This window comes from Malurus melanocephalus, unplaced genomic scaffold (assembly GCF_030028575.1).
Source record: "Malurus melanocephalus ecotype Western Australia unplaced genomic scaffold, MMel_1.1 scaffold_352, whole genome shotgun sequence".
NCBI lineage: Eukaryota > Metazoa > Chordata > Aves > Passeriformes > Maluridae > Malurus > Malurus melanocephalus.
In genome coordinates this window covers 324,161-346,634 of record NW_026623584.1, presented here as the reverse complement: position 1 = coordinate 346,634, position 22,474 = coordinate 324,161, and the positions used below count along the sequence as shown (strand labels likewise).

At 34.8% G+C, this 22,474-nt stretch overlaps 1 protein-coding gene across 1 annotated transcript in view; it reads left to right on the top strand.

The window, feature by feature from the left end:
• The window catches only part of PALLD (palladin, cytoskeletal associated protein), a gene marked incomplete at its 5' end in the record, with an annotated part of 143,027 nt that overhangs the window by 34,224 nt on the left and 86,329 nt on the right, over window positions 1-22,474 (top strand). Inside the window, 2 exons of the mRNA XM_057378286.1 lie at window positions 2,167-2,286; window positions 3,062-3,374. Coding sequence (XP_057234269.1) covers window positions 2,167-2,286; window positions 3,062-3,374 — 433 coding nt within the window. The remainder of the gene's footprint in view (window positions 1-2,166; window positions 2,287-3,061; window positions 3,375-22,474) is intronic.

Below are 22,474 nucleotides of genomic sequence, written 5' to 3'. Positions count from 1 at the left end.
TGCAGTTTATTCATCTGGCTGAAAAGACTGAATTTTAATCTCTGATTATTTTAATTGTTAATTTACTTTCAAATTTTTTTACAAAGATTGCTGCAATTGTTCATRTATAATTTTAAAACATACCTCCTCAGTAAACAAAGCACATCATTGTAAAGTCCCTTAGAATTCTTTTGTCACTGAAGAATGTAGATTGGCTCTTTTCATGTGATCTTTTTACACACTTAAAAAGCTGGAAGRAAGTTACGCATTAATTAGCTCTGCTGTTTGGAAAATAGGACTTCTGCTGGTTGCTACATTTGGTAATGCCTTTACCCTCATTCAGAGGGCACTTCTCAGCCTGGTGGAGTGATCTTTTTTTGCTGTCCTGAAATCCCCAGCTTTCAGCATTCTGCTGTTAAATGAACAGGAAACCAGAATGCTGCGTGTATAAGATTACATCCCCAGGGTCAGTTCAGTCCAGGAGTACGCACTTGTGCTTAACAATGCAGTTTCCACTGCTTATGACACACCAAGACTCTAAAAAAAGCTGGCCTCAGTAGTTCAAAAACTAGCTTGTGTTACGCATTACTTTCCTGATAAGACCTTTCATGAGTCATTAATCTTCATCTGTGTTAGATAAGATCCAATGTGCTGTATTACCAGACATGATTYTTGCAGCTACACAGAATGACTGGTCTGCATTGCCAAAAAGAAAAAAAGGCATGTTCTGTTGTCTGAAAACCAACTTTGAGCCAAATAGTTAGTCAGTCATTCATTTTTAGCCCATTTCCAGTACAGGAAGTTTTTGGATATATTGTCATTTATAACTGGAAAAATTTCATAACTTTTTTGTTAACTGTCTAAATGAGACAGTGGTCTGTCATTCCAGAAGGGGGGAAAAAGCCCCCAAAACACTAGTGGAAAATATTTTCTTTATTTGAACTATAGGAAGTGAAGTTGACCTTACTGAACCTTTTCTACAGAATAATTTTCATATGGAAGTTATTAGATTCTAAAGTGTTTTTCCTTATACAGTTTGCTTTTATTAGCTGATTTTGTGATATGTAACAAAGCGTGTGTTCAAATTGCAAAAAGCATTTTTCTTTTTTCGTTAATTAAATTGAATGTTATAAAACTTTTCTCTTTGGTTTTGAGACTAAAACATCAGCATAAACAAAAGAAACTCTGAATTAATTAAGGAGACAGACATTGGCATTGTCCAGGTATGAAATTATATCAGTATGTTGTGTAAACAGTAGGATTATTTAAATTATCTGTATTGTGACGTCTTTAAAAAATCAGTGTCATTACAAGTAGAGATAAAGTTACTTCTTTGAAGAAACTGGAAAAAAATACACCTAAACAGTTAAGTGTGCCCATTATAAATGGATAGAATTGATTTAGAAAAAAATACTGTGAGACCTAACCTCATATCCTTCACAMAAGTTTTCTGATAGAAGCCCTGGTATAATCAAAGCATATACCATGGCTTATCAAAGGAGAATGAACAAATGTAATACCGAATATATCTATCACATTATTCTGAAGAGGTTTTGGGAGTGCTGTTTTGTATTATATTTTCAATTGTTCCATTGTCACTGCTGTGCAGACAGAGACAGAAATTATTTTTCCAAACTCTGCATAAGGTGAACAATTATGTGTCTAGAATTTTTAATTCTGGTTAGTATATGCAGAAGAGCTAACTGGAAGTGGTGATCCATGTTTTCTAGTTTTACTGGGAGTGAGATTTGATCTGAATGTTGCATTAAATACAGAAAAAACTTCAGAGCAAGAAAGAATTGTGTGACGTTTGTACTGGTGGTGTTATTTAGACACAGAAAAAGAACTCGCAAATATTAATTATTTCTGTAAACCATTACATTCATTTGTATTAATTAGTACTGCCCTGCATTTTAAAAAGATATTGAGTGTATAAAATGACTGCAAGATGTGTAACTGCAAAATTACTGTTCAAACCAGTTTTGAAAACTTAGCTTGATTAATTTACTTCTTTCAGACACAAAGTGATTTTCCTTAAAGCCATTTATGTTGGAAGCTCTTCTGCAGTTCTCCCAGCATTTATTTGTAAAAGTGCACTTTCTGGTGTCCTTTTCACATAAAGTGCAAAAAATACTACACAGTACTTTGAATAGTTTATGATGCCCTTTTTTTTCTGTTTATTTCCAGAAGAGATATGTACACTTGTAATAGCAGAAACTTTCCCTGAAGATTCAGGAATTTTCACTTGTACAGCAACAAATGAACATGGTTCAGTAACAAGCAGTGCACAACTAACTGTCTGCTCAGGTACGTAAAAAAGAGAAAGAGGAGGTTTTCATCATAAATCTTATGTAATTAATTTATCCATGAAGTTGTCAGTCTGCTTGCTTTGTGGAAAATGGCTGCTGCAAGATATGGTGCTTGTCAGCCCCAGTGCATTCATGTAAAGCAAACAGAATGTTTCTTTAGATTCATTTCCTGGTTTAATATTTTTATTAATGTGAAATGCATTTTTTAAGTTCTGCCACAAGCCTGGCATATTTTTAAGCATTAGGGTTCAAGACTAGATGGCAGCAGAGTCAAAATTAGAGAGATGAAATTATGCTGRCCTTCTGTAAAATAAAACACTGTGATATGGTATGTTTAGTTTTGTGATATGTTTCCATATATATTGTGGTGGAATGCATTAACCCAGCTGCCATTGCAAACTTGCCATGTGTGCTGCATTCTTCATCATTTTTTAATTATTTCTTCCTAAATGATCCTGAAACACCAGGAAGAGGAAGTCCTGTTTCAGCTCTTGTTGTCCATACTTTCCAATCTCAGTTAGTGCCTGGATTCCTGAAATAGATTTAGAGAGATCTGYAAAGTTTCTAATCATGCCTTTTGCATGGGGCAAACTTAGAAAATTAATAGCCACTCATGTATCTAATCCAGCAGAAATTATCAATAGGAGGACTGGAAAAACATCTCTACAAAACCAAAGACATTTCACCCTAAAAAAAAATGAAAATACACCTTGTATTTATCATGTACTTTGTCCATGACTTGTTGAAGAGACATTCTTCTTGATTTCTTTTAGCCAACTTGGAATGCTCTAGTGATGATTTCCATAATTTCTCACCAATTCCTCCAGTTGAAATTAGCTCTCTTGAGCTTTCTCCTAAGAAACATATAGAGACCCACCAAGGAAACAACACTGAGTTGAGACCTGGTGTGACAGACCTTCAACAACAACTCAATTCATCTGAGGAAAAAACAAATGGCATTCATCCTCTTCTTGGAGTAAATGGAATGATTAACAGCAAGCCAAATGGTGATAAATCCCTTCCATCTCCAGCTGTCTTGCTTTCACCCACAAAGGAGCCACCACCTGTGCTTGCCAAACCAAAGCTGTGAGTATTTTTGTTTGGAGTTTTTTTTGTTTCCTATAAACTTGGTATTTGTTGACAGCAAATTTTTGCCTGAAGCAATTTAGAATTGGACAAATGGACAATAACTGTGCCTGTCCCTTGAACAGTTTTCCTTCTGCTGTGCTAAAGAGCTGAATACAAGAGTTACTTGTGCTCTTTACATAATGCACAGTCAAAGGGAAATACATTCTCTATATCAAAGTCTTTAGCAAAATTCAAGGTAAAGTCACAAAGAGAGAAATAGTGGTGGTGGTTGTTGCTCTGTGCCTTTTATTTTCCTAGTCATTATACCTCAAGATCATAGTGGCCTGGGATTTTTGGATACTATTTCTGTTTCATTGTGAGTTAGCTCTTTTTCTTCTGCATGTAATTGGGTTTGTGTAGCCAGTGGACATTCTGGTGTGTAATTATTTTATTTATCATTGTATATAACACACATCTCATTCTGCATTCAGACAGATTACAATTGCTCTCTTAAAGCTAAAAGTCTGAGAAGGAGAAAAGGAGAGAGAAATTAGTGGTAAAAAAAGTTACAGTAACATTTTTACCTTACATTAATGGTGATACCTTATGCATAAGCGATCATATAGTCCCTGTTGACTTATGGTTTAATTTTAACATTGTGCAGGCTCCTCTTTTGCAACTCCCTCAAGAATTTTTGGAGTGGGATAACCCAAAATGCTAATTCATTTCATTTGCATCAGTAGTTGGAAAGAGTTGTAAGTTATAAAAATGTGTTTAAGAAGAAGCATGAGACATGGTCTTCAAGCTTTGCAACATCATTTGCTTTATTCTGCGTTTTCACAGGACTTGCAAAATATAAAAATGCTGCTGTTCTAGCATTCATATTGAGCTTAAATACACAAAAAACATGTTTGGGATGGCAAGCCAACAGTATTCCCTTTCTGCTCTTACTACTTTTTCTTTCTGTTGCTCTTTGYCATTCTAAGCAGTCTCTGGCAAGTGTAGAAGGGAAGGAGTGGAAGAACTAGAAAGAGTGGTGCAATAGCAGTATATATAGTGGTGGTTGCATGTATGGGAGGGAGGTTGCTGAGAAAGGCCACTTGCAGATGATATGTTATATGGAGWAAACTGGGTGGTCCTGTACCCAGCATATGTGTTACTAGACCCAATCACGAAGAAAGGAGATAGTGGCTCCAGCCGAGCAGTCAAAAAGCAATTTGACCCCAAAGATTTTTTTCCCAGAAGCAAGGTTGCCTGAGATAAAGAAAAGAATGTTCACTGCTATGTGTGCAAAATTTGTTTTGCTTTTAAACAGAGTCAACATATAATACAGTAATAGGAGAGGGATGCTGTTGTGAAAGTTGCTGATGTCCAAATTGATGACCTTGGAATCCCTAGTGTAATTACGCTTTGAGTCCTACATTTTGCCATTAACAACACTTGATGCACAGGAGACTGATCTTGATTGCAGTTAAGATACATGTTTTTCCTGGCCAAAGCCAGTGTAAGTCTGTGCTGCTGTCAGAAATTGAAATCTTGCCTTCTCCTCAGCCAAGTATTTTGCTCCCAAGAACATTGATAGCATAAGGAATGGAAAGAGTGTCAACAAGAGGACAAAAAGAAATATCTGACTGCAGAGACTTGAAATCAGTTTTTGGCATTTGGAAAACTGCATCCCTAGTAAAAGCGAACAAAATAATGACATTAAAATTAACTACAGTAAAGTAGCTCTGTCAACTGTGAGAATGATCTCTCTTAAAAAGAWCTCATCTATGGAATTGTATCTGTCCACAGAGTATTAGATAACAGAATCAGCRTATACTAGCAACGAATAAGAGCAAGCTCACTTACTATAACCTTTTTAAAATGTTATTTAAACATTTAAATTGTAACTATGCRGAGAGCTTCAAGCTACTGAAAATCATTAATAAGTTTTATTTTTCAGGAAGACCAATTCAGATTTTAAATTTCCTAAAGAATCTTTTGTTTTCAAGTTTATCTTAAACTATGAATTACTTAACAGGTTTATCTCTGAACTCTGAAAATAGTTTCTTCAGCAAACACTGAAAGTAACTACAAAGAGTTTGGGAATGATGGGCTTGTTTTGGGTTTGTGGGTTTTTATTATTATTTTTTATTTAACAAGAAGGAGACACTGAGTACCTTCTTGGAGTATGAGACGTGCATCTTGGCAATGCAGCTGTAACCAACACCTATAAATAATRATTTATCACAATTCAATCTAATGCAAGAGCTGACATGCTACAGGAGAGTTACTGTAGCTGTTTYAAGGCTTGAAAATTATTTTTTAAATCCTAGAAAACACTCAGGTTGTGGTTACAGACCCTTTAATAGTCCTTAAGGCACCATTAGTTGTTGCCTTTGTCTGGTGTTAAGAATATTTGAAAGAGTTTAATATAATCATACAATCATATAATAAAAAAAATCTGSGAGAAGTATATATAGAATTAATTGTGGAAGTGCTCAATAACAGATACTTTGCTAAAGTGAAATCCAGAAGACAATYATGCTAAATACAGTATTTCATTATGTCTTGTTTGCAACCTGAGTTTCTGTAGAGTGGAACATTGAACTGAGTGGCCATTGAACTGAGAAAAAAAAAAAAAAAACAATCCTGATTTCTGTGATTCTGATCTCTGCTGCTGTGACTTATTTGAGGAGACAGAGCTATTGCTGTGCCTTGGRCGTTGCTGGTCAATAGTCGTCTAATGCACAGATGATGTTTCCAAAGACCCCCAGCAATGTATGTTATCTTAAGATATTTTATATATCTCAAAATTAGGCAAATGGTGTTAGTATAAATTTCAGTGGGAAGTTTGTGTGTGAAGGTGCTGCCTTAAACCCCTTATAACCCTCAGTGTGAATGTCTGCAAATAAGACACCACACTTCTCTGTAGAACTGTATATAGCATGTCTATTCTTATTAAGAACTTCCATTCAAATGGCTTAGCATTACTATTATTTTTTCCATGTGTCTGTTAAAACAGAACAGAAAAAAGGAGTGTGTTCATATGGTAATTGGATGTGCCTGTGTAATGTTTATTGGCTCATTTTAAAGTTCATAGACATAACCACACTATRGTGCCTGAGCTTCCTGACCATAGAGTTTCTCTACAGATGTCTCATGTTYAGCCTCTTTGCGTTGGTGTTTTATCCAAGTCTGCCATATACAAAGACCAGAAAGAATATAAGTTAAAAGGCAGTCATTCTCTTCCATGCTTCTCCCTTGGAGATGCAGAGATACCCTTCTCTCTGTAATTAATTCATTAAAACAAACTCAAGCCTGTAGGGAATGCCATGTTTGACAGCTTTAAAATTGGCATAACAATACCTACCCTGTAGAATGATCATTGCATTTATTCATCGTTTATTCCTTGCATTATTGGAAGAAGCATTCTGCATAGGCATGTATCACACATGYTGTGAGTGTGAATTGTCAGAATTCCCGATTTCCACTTCTCTTTGATAATATTTTTTTTGCAGTGAAAATAAAAGGTGTTACCCTTGTAAAAAGAATRTCCGTTAAAGGTGAAAACCAGTGAGATATAATTTCTTGCCTTTTATGAAGCTTTGATAATCAGTGTTTTCCACTACACATATGGCTATATATTTTCCTGTTTGTCCTGAAATTTTGGGGGCTTTTTAATAATGTATTTAAAAGTCTTTGCTTTCATAACAATATGAAGAAGAAATTAAACRTGAACATAATTAAAGGGATGTCAAGCAGTGTATATGTAATATCAGTAAGGAAAAGATGATATTATAATTAAAATTATTTCTTAAAAATAATTTGGTTGAAMTACATCATGGTCACTCCTGTGTGGGATGATTGAACTTTTTCAACTAAAAACACTTCTGTTCATTCTGGTTGAGAAGTGATACTGTTTCTTGAGCTGAATTATTTGTCACTTCAGTCTCCATTCCTCAGCAGATGAGTTTTCTTTCATGATTTCTTGTGTTTTATAATCAGTGCCTCAGATTTTTTTGCACAGGCGCTAGTTTAGTCATTTCTGGGATGTCTCTTATGCCCCTTATTAAAAAGCTTATTTTTCGTTTTTTCACACACTCATCACTGAAATTATTCTTACTTTGATCTTTCTGCTAGCATTTTGTCTAATATTGATTTCATTTCTAGGTTCTTATGTCTTGACAGGCTTTGTGTTTTAAAAATACTGGCAGAAATTATTATTTACATAATAATTGTATTTGTTGTCTGGATGCAGTAAGAGACTGTTTAKAATGTATTGAGAAGAGTTGGACAGAAAAAGAATATGTGAGAATAGGCAACAATTCAATGATGTAACTTTGCATTTATGAGCAAAGGTCCATCCATATCCATTTCTTTTTTGTGCTGTGATAAGKTTGATAAGGACCTTTGTATCTTTATCTTGCTGTTAAAGTCTACCCTCAATATAACCTTGATGTACACATATTTCCTACTGTAATAGAAATAATTAATGCTAACTAARTTTGCTAAAATGTAAAGCAGGATAACTGCACGTAAGTTATTGATTATATTACAAGTCCAGAGCATTTTATTTCATATGTTTTCACAATTATTATATGTATGGTTCATTTGCAATGCTTTTTTTCTTTCATTTTGTATCAATGTATTTTAAGCAGGATTGGAGTTAAACCAAGGAAAGGTTTTGTGGAGCATTTTTATCTCAGTGATCAACAGGCACTTGGACTAGGGTTTATAATTTATTGATAACAAGAAATACATTAAAACAGAAGAGGCTTCATGAGAGAATCGGCTAAGAAATAGGATTTTTCCCCATTTTCTCAGACTCTTTTCTTACACAAAAGCTGCAAATTCTGAGAAGGAATAAAAAGTGTTATAATACCTCCTGGCACACCTGTGGACTGAATGTAGTAGGTTCAGCAAGTTTAAAACAAGATTTTAATTGTCTTCCTTTGTGATCTGGGATCACTGTRAAAAACTCTGAGACCGCTGATAGATGGAAGAGAAGAAATAGGAAGTGTTATAAAATAGAGGTTGAAGGTCACATTTCATTGCTTATTTGAGACCAAGGAGTAGTAATGGCAGTTATTGCTGAGAAATTTCCTTTTACTGGTGCCTTTGTTAATATAATGTCAAAGGGTAATCACAAATGAACTTTAAGCCTTTTCARTTCTGTAGCAATAGAAATCTGAATCTCTTTGTAACAATAGATGTGAAAAACAAGAGAGGTTAAAGGTGATATATTTATTTTTTAGKTTTTTTCTGCTTTTGGCACTGATGTTTTGTGACCTGAGTGGGTGGAGATACCTAAGTGTACATCCTGCCTATATAAAAGCTAATCAGTATTTTAACAGGAAATGTCAAATATCCTTGAAACGGTTATGAAAAACATGTGCTATGTGTGCCACCATCATGGTATGCACACAGGAATTTAGTATTTTTTCAGTTTTTTTATTTTAACACTGAAAATAATCTGGTTTATTGGACAAGCAGGGACATGAGGGAATATTAATAGAATCATAGAATGGTTTCCTTTGGAAGGACCCTTAAAGATTATCTAGTTCCAACCAGCTGAAGGAGCAGGAGCACCTTCTGCTAGAGCAAGTGCTCAAAGCCCCATCCAGCCTGRCCTTGAATGAGTCAAGGGATGGTGTATGCAGCAGCTTCTCTGGGAAACCTCTTCCAGTGCCTCACCACCCTCACAGTAAAGAATTTCTTCCTAACATCTAATCTAAACCTAGCCTCTTTCAGTACTGCTTGTCCTATCACTCTGTGTCCTATCTACTCCAGCTTTTCCGTAGGCCCACTTGAGAAAAGGCTGCTCTAAGGTCTCCCCAGTGCCTGTTCTTCTCCAGGCTGAACAACCCCAGCTCTCTCAGCCTGTCTTCATAGGAGAGGTACTCCAGTCMTCTGACCATCTTTGTGGCCTTCTCTGGACTTGTTCAAACAGGTCCATGTCTTTCTTATGTTGGGACCCCAGAGCTGGATGTAACACTCCAGGAGGAGTCTCACAAGGGTCGAGTTGGTGGGGGGGGGTAGAATAAAATTCCTTGAGCTGCTGGTGATGCATCTTTTGGTACTGCCTAGGGTATGCTTGGTCTTCTGGGCTTCAAGTGCACAAGTTCAGCCACTCGGTTAAGYCTGTGCATTTTAAGTTTTTAGTTAAACACATGCTTTAAACTTGTAAAACTCTTCAGTGCCTCCAAGAGTGTTCTCCTTCTTTTTTCTAGGTTCTCTGTGTTTCTTTGTGTTTCATGTGTTTCTCTGCTGCCTCTCTCATACCTTTGTAAGCAACCATCATCCCCAGTTCCTCAAGGACTGGTTCCTCAAAGACCACCAATAGTGGTCTTTCTTCTAAGAAAAGGATAGCAAAGGTTGGGTGGCGGATTGTGAATTTAAGGCAATTTGGTTTTTTTCTGTAGCAAGATTGACTAGAACACTGCCAACAGTTTATGATACACCTTTGAACTAGAAAATATATCAGGAAATGTATTCTCTATCTGCAAACAGCTCATGGGTAGTTTTCTGGTACTCATGAACTAAAAGCATTAAAATTAAACATTTTGATTTTTWAAATACTTTTGTTGGGTTTGTATTTTTTTATTACCTTCTCTAAATAACTTGGTGAATTTAATACTTGAAAATTATCAAGCACAAGAAATGCAAGTGTTCAGTTCTTCTAAAATACAGCATTTTCTAAGAGGTTCTCAGTGTGGTTTTTCATCTTGTAGATGTAGGGAGCTCTTGTAGAAATATTCAATGGTCCTCTTGGTGTCACAGGATAAAGTTCTCAAACTGACTAAATACTTCCCTACATGCTAGTCCTTGCATCTTAATCATCATATGTACTTCATATTTACATAGTTTTGAATGTGGCATGAAACCACATTTGCCTTGGTATTGTTTCATCCCTGACCACATAAATATCCAATCTACACATAATTTTGAAATTTTAAGAGTATCATCTTCTGCTGGATATTAAGGAGAAGTCAGGTAAGAAGTGATGTAGTTTTTGTTTCTAACTGCCTTTGTTTATTCTGTCTCGATACAAATAAATCAATTTGTCAGGACTGCTCACTTCATCTCTAGAAAGTAGATGAAGCTGAAAAACTGAAATGGATGGTGCTCATATTTTGTGTTTGGTTTGCAGAAAAGAGGAAAACTAAATTTTAAAATCTCAATAATAATATATGGTCATCTTTGCATTCTGAGTGACTTCCTAGAGGAAAGTCCCATCTGATTCAGGCTAAGAGCTTTTAACTAATACGACAGAGGATTGCACTTTCACTTGCTTTTCACTTCACTTCTCAGGTCAGTTGAGAAATTTTAAAAAACTTCTTCATACAGYGCTTAGTACTCTAATCTGAAATGAGAAACAGGAAATCCTTACTCAACTGAGATATGTCATGGAAATTAATTAATACCGAAAAATACAATACTTATTTTAGAAAATCTGCTTGTTCCTTTTGTACAGGTTTTGACAGTACTTTTTACCATGTTCTTTGCTGAATAAAAAAATTAGTCTATAAATTGCAATCAAAGATCAACCAATAGCAGTTTATGAGACAGAGAGAGGTACTGGCCAAAGCTTGTTCTGCCAGTCCTCTTTTTCTCTGGAAAATGTGTTTGGTAGAGTCTGGCTAGATAAATATAAATTCCCTTTTGATGATATGAACTTCAAAGTATTAGGGACACTGCAGTTCTCTATGATGGACATAATTGTATGAATGTAGTTGGTTGAACAGTTAAACAGTTATTATGTTAGAATRGGATTCCAAAGCTGCATAGCTTTGGCTTGAAATCTGCAACAATATGAGGACTGGTTAGTAACTTTTTCAATATAATTTCATTCAAGAAAATTTTTAAAAAGGCAGTTTGAGGATTTATTTAACAAGGATAATTTCTGAATAGCGAATTTGGTGCATGGGTTTTTTTGTGTAATATATATAGGCAAAAGAGTAGCTAAACTATCTAAACACAAGCTAAACTTGTTAAACAGAAGTTCAAGAGCTGGCTACCCTCAGACTCCCAGTGTTACTCTTTAATAAAGTTCYTGGAACTTAACTTATCATAGAAACCACCTGCAATTAGTCCTACCCATCTACCTGCAGTTGGTCTTGCCCATGCTTTAAAAAATGCTCTGCAGAAATATGTACTCACACTTGAGTAAGGAGACTTGCTGGGCAGGGTGCTATATAAAGAAGTTTAATCGTAAACTCACATCGCTATGGAGCTACTTGATTTTATTATTCTTCTGTTCCCTCCTGACATATGCCAGGTTTGTTTTGTTGTTTTTTTTATTGAAGTGGTTCAATTGTCTGAGGGTTTCCATGCTTCATCCAACTGTGAATACACCAAGTTTTCCTCCTTGTTCTCAGGTGTGTCTGCCATTGTCTGTTGCATTTAATTATGTTAAATGTGTTTTAATTTTCTGCCCCATGTTAAGAAATGTTTTCTGGTGACAAAAAARGAGAGGTTGGAACTCAGTGACATTCCTTTTTGTTTGGTTCAATGTGCATGCTATGAAACTTTATCTACAGAATTTGCRTATGCTGTTTTTTTATCATGAACACAATCTGTACAGATAACTAAATATATCAAAGATCTGAGAACTGAGCAAGTGCTTCAGGTCTTGCTCTTGTCATAAGAAGCCTTATTGCTCTCTCAGAGGTTTTATGGAGCTAGAAACAGAAAAGGCTTATCCAGTGGAGGGAGCTATGTTGCTTGAGTAGATATCTGTCAAGGAAACAAATTGATACTTTCTAGAACACAGACAAAGCCATGTAAGAGATGGTGGCTGGACACTTTCAGAGGCCTTGTTTATATCCTAGAAAGAATACCAAATTGGAAGCCCAAGTCTAGMATTTGGCTGCAGAGGACAAGTTTGGTATTTTGTTTGGACTTAGTGGCAGGGAAGGCAGAAAGACCCCAAAGCTAAAGGCCAGGATAACTGTTTTTACACACAATAGTTCCTCCACTAATAGAAAATTTCTCCAGGGGATGATGGAGTGGTGGCCTTTGTATCAAATAGAACAGTTGTTCACTAGAATATAATCACTCTCCTATATTTTGGGAGACTTCATAATATATAGTGTTTTTCTAAAAAAAAAAATACTCTTGGAAACCTAATGTGAATATCTGGAATGTTTTAGGATTCCTACCTGTTACCTTGTGTCAGGCCTGTAGGTATCCTTGCCAAACTCTGCATTGTATTTAGTCAGAAAAATAATTARTGTATATGAAGCTAATGGAATTGGACATCTTGTAAACACTGAGAATTTTGCTTCCCAGATGYGATCTTGGCCACCCTCTTACAACCTCTGAAAGGTATTGCATTTTTGTTTCTTTTGGCTAATTAATATTGCTCATCACAGACTTATTAAAGCAGATCTTTGTGATGTTTGATAATATGCACTGTGTAAAATATCTTTAATTTTCAAGCAAGTGAAGCGTCAGCCCAGTACAAGTGGAATTCTATGTATTTTTCTGTATTGCCCAGTATGTGACATACTACAGATACCCGTACACAGGCAAAGTATTAGTTTCTTGTATGTTCTTTGAATTTTTTTGTCTTATCTCCATTATCCTAATTCTGGAAGTCAYATGTATTTCATAGACTTATCCTTGAAAATTCTTTTCATGTCCTCCTACATTATTTGAAAGACACAATTGCCAATTTTTTCCCCTCCTTTTCCCTTTCCTTCTTCTTCCCCCTAACAATTCTGATCACTGTAAGGTTTCTTCTTGTAGCTCGTTTTTGTATCTGTAAACTTTTTATGAAACAGATGTGGACTGTTGTTTTTCATGTTTTACTCAAGTGCAAGAGTTTGTCATTCAAAACTTTGCTTGCCATCCCCCTGTCTTACTTTCTCACTTCTCTGTGGTAAATTCTGTAAGTAACAGATGCTGGACTGTTCAATTCAAGAATTTTATAATACCCAAGCTTTCTTTTATTTTTTTTTAATTGCAGTTAGATACTACTGTGGTATGTGAATTTAATTAAATGTTGAGTTTTGGACAAATGGAGTTCTCTGTAAAATAACTGGCAGCTGCAAGTGTATGTATTAGTTTTAAATAAATTTATTGGGGGTTTTCACTATCCATCAGMATTCCTCAGAAATCTGAAGATTATCCATAATTTTACAACCTGGGAAATAATATGAAATGCAATAAGGAAAATAAAATAAGTCAGAGGACAAAAACMTGTTTGCAAATGGAAATACAATTAAAATAGCCTTTGATTTGTTGACTCTTTACTCTCCAATTCTCTATGGGACAGTGATATTTTTGTCTATTTTTGTCTATTTTATACTGTTGATAAATATCAATCTGTGATAAGCAGATTTGACATCCAGAAAATGATGGTGGTACCTGAAAAATCTGTTTAGGTAAATGGGTAAAATTACATTAAAACCTGTTTAGCATTTTCTGTTACATCTGTCTAATGCCTATAGCACAGAATTTTCCAAATCCATAAAATAATTGAGGGATAGAAACTATATTTAAAGAAACATAAGCATTTTAGGCCAAGTGAAGRATCTTGGTCTAATTAAAACTTGGTCTAGTTAAAATTGTTCAGTGATGTTCACAATGATTGAAATTGTTACCAYTTTCAGTGTAGCATTACTGAAAATTTACAAATATGTTCTATTTTCTCTCTGTCATTCATTTCATTCAAGTCAATTTAATACAAGTAGTTTACTCAAATCCTGTTGCAATTGTTGCTATATTTCTGCAGTGAAAAATGGAAATGGGAGATAGTAATAACAATCCAATGGAAAAAATTCTCATTGGGTGAGAGAGGCAGTGTAGGCACCTAATTTTTTTTATGTGAAAATTCATATTAAGGAGGTTTCATTAAAGACACTATGGAAAATGTTTGTAGAGAACTGCTAAGTTCTTCTTTGTAATATTAAATGTTTTTACTGATCTGCTTTAATAGWACTGACATTACAAGGCCCTGTATTCAATTTTCTTGAAATGACTGTTTAACAGTATGCTTAGAGTTTAAATAATTAAGTCCTTTTCTTACTTATTTGAGTGAAAAATCAAGTGTGTCTCTATTAATCTCACCTATCAYGTTCTTCTATAATCACTTTCTGATTTGTTTTATTGAATATTCTCAGTTATTGCAAGTGCTTATAATTTCTCTGTGTCTCAATATTACATTTTTAATATAAGACTGTTTAACAGTTAATATATTGACCATCTAGAAAAAAATCTGTATGTGTAGCTGTGGAATTGTTTATAATCTGTTACAGCTTCCTGGTATAAAAAACRTCATGTAGCACCTATAAACTCTTTTGCCTCCTTGACACTGACACACAGTTATTAAGATTTTGCTAAAAGCAGAGCTTCCTCTACACTGCATGCAGAAATGAATATGATCTCAACATATACACACAAAAGTATACCTACTTCATTGATTAGTAGGTGAGATAATCTCTTTTTGATAAACCAACTGTTTCACCCTAGGACCTGCCATGAAAGTTATAAGATGATAATAATTTGTGAATGTGCCAGATGAGAGTTTAACATGCCAAACCTTGTTGTAGTTCTAAATATACCTAAACAGAGTATAAAAATATTAGAAACATATCTGAACCTGCAAGTGGTATGTAGGATAATATTTACAATTTCTCACTAATTGGAGGACACTTTCTCATTATATAATTTTCTGCTTATTCTGTTGCTGTTAGAGACTTATATAGAACCTGGAAGTAAGTGCTCTTCTATAGTGTTGTGTGTGTGCAGTACATGTGCCAAACATTAACAGGGAGTGATCTTATGGCAATTCATCTGAGTTTATCTCTTGGACTTTCATAAAATACCTTGCCAGTAAATGCATTGTGCAAGTCCTTCGGCATTTTTTTGCCTTTCCTATCTGTACCTGTTTCCTTTTTAATTTCTACCTGTAACTGATTTCTTAAACTAAGGATTTATTTGGTTTTTATTTGTGCTGGCAAGTACCGTGCAATGTTATATTTTTTTTAATTTGGAAGAGAATGAGGGAAGTAAACTTAGCTTAAAGTCTATAGACTCCTAATGAAAACCTGCATTCCAGTTTCTAGTTCAGCTTCTACAATAGGAATTGTGTAAGCAAACCTGATGTCTCTGCAGAATCTTTTTGGGCAATAGGTATGCAAGTGGTGATCTGGTCAAAGAATGCAATTTTTTGGTTCAGTAGCAGCATATTTCTTCCTGAAAGATGAATAAATCAAAACATCAACAGCACATTCCAAAAGGTAAAGCATAATAGAATGGATTGCTGCTGTTTTTGTTTAGGAAAAGTTTCATGTCTGCTAGATATCACCCTTCCTTTGAGAAATTGACCTATTAATACTCACAGAGAAAGCTTAACTAGTTGCAAGTGACAACAGCTTTATTGCAATGGCTTTCTTCTGATTTTRCCTAATGGATAGAGGCATCTTTGTTTTCCAGCTTTCAGAATTTGCTAGTAACTTTTTCTGTTGTGGCACTTCTAAGGAAAATGCTTTTTATTTKATAATTGAATATTCAAAACCTATAAAATGGGAAACATTACTGTAAAAGTCTGATCTTTTTTCTGACAACTGATTGCTCCAACATACATATTAATTACCCCTTTAAAATTAATGAAGTTTCATAACTGCTTACTTGATAAAATTGTCATTAGAGACTGTACAGAAGTGGTTAATTTTTTTCTTTTTTTTTTAAATTATATCTCCAAGTATTTAAAATACTTAGGGAAATGATTGTCAAATTGGCTTCAAAGTTATCCACTTGCTGAAATTGCTTGTAATTTTGAGTTTTGGATACACTTCAACTTTTGTTTACTTTTATAATGCTCRCTGGGAATTAACTCCTCCCTAAAGTAATGCAAGATAAGCAGCATTTTCTGTCAGAAACAGAAATTCACAACTACCCTTTTGGCCACCTTACTAATCATGTTTACTTAACTCTTAACATAGTCTGAAATGGACTGTAGTGATATTTCCAGAATTTGCTATCTGGTAAATTCTTGTGTGAACAAAGCTGCCAAGTCAGTCCCCGAAGGCTGAGCTATGTGCCTTCAACTTCCACTAAAACACATGTCATGATGCTGGTTATCAGCAAACACCCCAGAGATGTGCATAAAATGCTCAATGTGCATAAGCATCCTTTCAGCATCCATAGCCTTTGGGATTATGTACTGAGCCTCTTCCTTGCTTTATTAAAGTCACAGAAAAACGTGATGACATGTCACAGCAGAGGACTCTGTGTCYTGCATACAGAATATGTGATTCAAAACAAAACACTTAGGGGGTAGGAGCAAAAAATAAGCATGTACAGAATTACAGATGTACAGAMATGTACAGAATTACAAATGTCCAACCTGATTGTTCTGTAGTATAGGTAAATATTTCTTCTTTTTTTTCCTACTATATGTTTGTGTAAATGAGAGACAAATAATTGCTAACTTAATTAAAGACAGCATGGTACAAATGTGAAGGTCCCTAAGACACAACTCTGCAGTTCTGTTGCTGATGGATGTACTTTTGCTCTGTCCAGTTTATTTTTCCTATGTGAATATTTATCCTTTGCAGCAGAAAGGCAAGAGACACAAGAGAATTTGAGTTCTTCTGTTGCTAGTTCATACAGCTTCATAACTGACTGTAGTTGCAGTGATGTGTTTAATTAGAGAAGGTTACATATATGAATTTTTTAATTTTATATTCTCCTTTTCATTATATCATGAAGTGTTAAATTCTGTTCTCATAATATTCCCAGAATGAGGAAAGTCAGAGAGAAAAAAATCCTCTGTTCTTTGTAAGTGTCTAAACAGACAAAATGGGTTATTAGAGATGCTGCTGAGTTATCATCATTTACTTAAGTCATTCCACAGTATTCTCCATATATATATATGGCTAAGGTAAATATTCAAATTCTAATGATTCTGTGTTTCATTAAGGAAAAAAGTTACAAAACAACGAAGAGTCCAGATTTTACTTTCACTCAGAATATTGCAAATCTATCTCCCATGGAATTTATAAACAAGCAATTTTTCATTCAAATTTCCGTGTTTACTATCACACTGTTGTAGGCAGTGTCTGCCAGTGGATTCCATTTTTTATCAGAATCCTCTTATAGTAGGGATATTTACACTTCATTTAAGACTCACTGCTTCTCTCTGTGGAGAGAAGACAATTGTGAAGAAATACAGCACCATTATAGAACAATAATACACACGAATTTCTAATGAGTTATCAGATTACAAATGACAGGATGATTTCATGAGGAAAAAATAATATGTGAATTTTGGGAAAGTATCTCAGTTTAACCCGAATCAGGGATAGAAGTGAACCAACAGAGGTTAATTCTCTGTACTGATTGGTAAAGAGGTATTATATATACACCTCCCAAATCTCTATAAGTATTAAAAAGAAAACATTAAAGGAGTCTCTAAATAGCCTTGTTGTGTGTTGTTCTAGTGCCAGARTGAGAAGAGAGTTATTACTAACTAGAAAGTTACTGACACAAAATTGTGAAAGACAGAAATCAGTCATCTTGGTTTAAGRTATCTAGCTGTTTTCCATAAATCTGTCAAACTGAAACTCAGAATGTTTGAAACTTTGGATTTAGGACATACTTTTGAATATGAACATGGGAACTTAGAGAAAACACAGACACATAGGTGTTTTGCTTGGTAACTCACCAAACAATCTGCAAGAAATGCTATGGGACGTAAAGTATAGTTCATTGAAAGCAGCCAAAGGACAAYGAAAAGGGGTTTGGTTTAGTTTGGGTTGGGTTGGTTTTGAAAGTAAATTAAGTATACAAGTGGATGAGCTTCCAAGGCTTTGATGTAGCTGGCTTTTTGTAAGAGGTTTGTTCTGCCAGTTCTGACCAGGACAGAGCATGCATGTCAAATCCTTTTCTAAACAAGCCTCTCTGACTTCTTCCAGAGAACCAGCCTTACTAAAGCAAGACAAGGTTAACCCTTATTTAGGAAAAATATAATGTTATATAACTTGTGAAAAGGAAAGAGATTGTAGCGCACTGAAATGATGTTTCTAACAATGGACATCAATTTAAATAAATGCCATTAAAACATTGCATTAACTGCATTTAAATGCATTTAAAACAATGCCATTAAATAAATGATGGCATTGTTTCCAAAATGAGATAAGGGCAATTTGGAATAAATAACAAACATTCAAAATCACTAGAACAAATGGTAATTTTACAAAACATAATTTGGTTTTTCTGAAAAAAATATTGAAAATAATCATTCAGCAATTCATGAGATTTTATAGCTGAAGATAAACCACATTTGCTGGTAAAATGTGAGGTATATAAATGTGTTTCTTTATATTCTTTTACTACAATCATACAATTATCACTGGTATCAGTAATGGCCTAAAAAGTAAAACTTAGAAAATATTTACCTCTCTGTAGCAAATCTTGGTATAATATGTCTTTTATGTCAAACAAAAGTCAGAAGAAAAGAATTTGAAATATTAAATCTTATTCTTCTTAAAAGGCACGCACATGGTAAGAACCCCTGCTGAAGCCACATCTAAATCCTGTTTTATACTCAAACAGTGAAAGAGCAAGAACTGGATTGCCAGGCCTGATAAGGCAATATTTGGACTGAAACATTTAAAAACAGTACTGTGTATAATGATATTCTGTAAAGCTTTCAGATAGAGGTTAATATGTAATRACAGATAAGTACGAGTATGATTTTAGTGAAAATATTGTGAAATCAATGACCGGGGATTTGGACAAMACAAATGTAACATATTAAAGGAAATATTAAGAATAGGAAATAGCTGTTTATACTCAATTTGTTGCACACCACTTGTGTATTTCATGTTTATTCATCCATGGAATGTTTCAGAAAAAAAAACACTGGGGAAAAAAAAAACCACTGGGAAACTATATCAACTTCTTGCCARTGAAAATGCAGTACAGTGTTATTTAAGGACAAAATAACATTTTTAGAAGTCCCGATTTCAGATGGTAACTCTATCAGCTTTGGATGCAGGCTTTTGGTTGTTTGCCTTGTTGAAAATGATTACAGATTCTGTGAGTGCTCTGTATCAATCTGTTCTTATTTGTGTGGGAATCCATATCCTTTTAAGCATTGTAACCAGTTCTAATTAGTGCTTTATACCACCTAGTATCCTCCATAAATTAGAATCTGTTTCTAGGTATGGTCAAAGGATTTCTCATAAACTGTCAGAAAGCAGTTATTTTTCAGCCCAAGTATTTTACAGCTTTAATTGTGTTTAGAAGGAAGGTTATTCCCTTGAACTTCAGAAAAATTGAATGAGAGAGAACTATTCTCTCTAAACTGAGAAAGCAGTATTATAAACAGAAAACATCTGATATAAATGCCAAAACAATTTTAAGAAGACAAAGGTATTTTTGTAATATTAGTAATCAATTTCAAATACTACAAATATCAAGATCGTAGACTTTCAGACCCCCATTTTAATTTGCAATGACTTGACTCTGATTTTCTTTGGTTTTACTGGGATATCTGCTTAATACCCAAAGTGTATGGAGATTCTTGGAGAGCGATTTTAAAACCCAGTAATATTTGAGCTTATTTTAGCCAGAAATTGAGATGGATTTTGTTCTTGTTTGATGCCAGTAAGTAATATTCTCTATTTCCTTTTTTTTTTTTTATTTTAAGTATAGACTTCTACAAGATCCTTTGAAGTGAGATATATATATATATATACATATATATATAGTTAACATGGAAGTAAAGAGAATGTGTTCTTCAGATACTAATTATTTTATCTCTTCTGAATGTTTGCAAACCATTTTAAGTTTCTGTAAGTTCTAAGCTACCAAAAGATGCTTCAGTCTTGTGCTAGTTAGAGTAGAATCCAGCTATACTCCTTACCAATCCTCAGAGCAATGATGTTACACACATCTTGTCGAATATGGAAATAATAGGGTTATCAGATTCTTCATTCTATGAACAAAAATTATCTAAAATGTACTYTGATTAGGTCTGTGGTTATGATACTTGGTAGTAGTGTTAATGTGTGTGTGTGTGCATGTATGGATTGCTATGATAATCCTTTTTTAAGAATCCTTTACTTAAAAATATTGTCCAGTACTCAAGAGGTAACCTCAGTCTTGCCAATTTAGGAATTTTGTATGATAGTCATTGCACTAGGCATAAGGTGTGCTAAATGTGAAATCACTTTTCATTTTGTCATGTTTACCTGCAAAATACATTTTGGTTCATTAAGGGTTTTATTGGTGTTCCTGTTATTTCCTTATTTGATAGTTGTGCATCCCTCAAGCTAGTTCCATCTTTATTGATGGAATAAGTAGAGGATATTGCTACTCCAAGAGTACTAGGATGTTGTGTGTTTCTAATTCTTCACAGATCCAAACTTATTTCTCCTTTCTCTCTGATATTYGAGAACTGTGTCTACAACTATGTTCCCTATGTTCCCAACTATGTTGCCTTTCAGGAGCAAATCTGAAAAGCCTTCTATCTCTCCAATGGGATAGACACTATACCARTTTGGCTATATAGCTGGTGGATCAGGAGACCTACTAAGCTAAGGCCCAGCCAGCCTTGTTCCATTAAACTATCAAAAATGGCTGTATTTCTTCTCCTTTGCTCCAGTACAGGAAACCACTGGTTCCAGATTGAGAGGCTGTTGCTAGATTAACTGCATGGGTTAGTTTGATCCTACACACAATAGGAAACCTGAGCATCACTCAGAAGTCTCAGATACATTTTTTGGCATTTTGCATAAGTTTTTCACACTTCACTTGATCGATTGGTCATTGTCAGCATGTCTTGAGTATGAGTCTCACTGATGAGGCTCATTTCACATGGTCATTTAGAGGTCAGTCTTCACACAGAGCTCACGCAATCCATTAGAAGTCAGATTTTGGGTTTCTAACCTAAGCTTGCTGGAGCTGGAGTTGATTTATATACATAGATAAGCATTATTTATGACAAAATAAGGCTGCTAAAGCAGCAGTGTAAAACTGTGCTAATGTATTCCTGCAATGAGCCTACCATCATATGCTGAGTTACTTGGCARTACATAGTTGCCAGGGTCATTTTTATATGTAACAATTCTTAAATGAAACAAAAAAGCTAAATGCAAACTACATTTGATGCACTCTTGTTTTACCAAAATGCCAGAAAATGTTTCGAGTAAAGCTGACCCTTTAGAATGGTTTTGTTCAGCTCAGTCAAGGAGAGCCTGCCAAAACAAGGCAGGTAACTCCAAATCACTGCAAATGCGCTCTGGGAAGGAGGAAAGACAGCAATTGTTTCTACACCCAGTAATTGCACACTGTAGGTTACTGTTTTTAGTGGGTGGTTGYAATAACCAAATGACCCACAAATATTCCATGGAAACCTTAGAAAAATATTCTSCTTGAAGAATGTTTTTACTGTGCAGTGTACAGCTTTGATTTTTCTTAGAATTTCTAATGCAGAGAATTGTTTCAGAGCATCATAGTCACAGCAAGTGAAGGAGGCATTTTAAACTTGCTGTAGCTTAGTTTTTTTAGATGGTGGGAGTCTGAAATATTTCCAGTGTTCTGTAGCTTATATTGCTTTCTCTTTCACAGTTGTTTTTTATGGATTCTCAGTAATAGATAATATTAACGATACGCATTCCGGGAGGCCTCTTCTGCTTTGGCCTGCTTTCAACATGCCAGTACAGAAAGACGTGAGAGGATTAGTTTAGGCTGAAGTCTCATGTATGCACTTTTAAAAAGCGTAAGTCAAAGCTGCCATCACCCTGTTCTGGCGTTCCCTCTGCCAGACTAGTTCAATGGATCTTCTTCCCTTGGGTTAGACAATAGCCCAGCCAGGAGAAAAGCACTAAAATGCCATGCCAGGTGAAAAGCACTAAATACAGCAGATTCCTATAGAACTGCTTGTGCTGGCACTAGGGTGGAAGTAGTGGGCAGCGGCTTCTGAATGGCAGTAATGACACTTGTAAACATCTCTGTGAGGAGCTGTGACTTCAGAACTGCTGCCATTCCAGTAATGGTGGTCTGCTCAGCAATTCTACTGGAATGTAAATGTTTTTGTTGCTCTGGGGTTTTTCTGTTTTGTTGGTTTTAGTTGGTTTTTTTTTGTTTTTGTTTTTGTTTTTTTGTTTTTTTTTTGT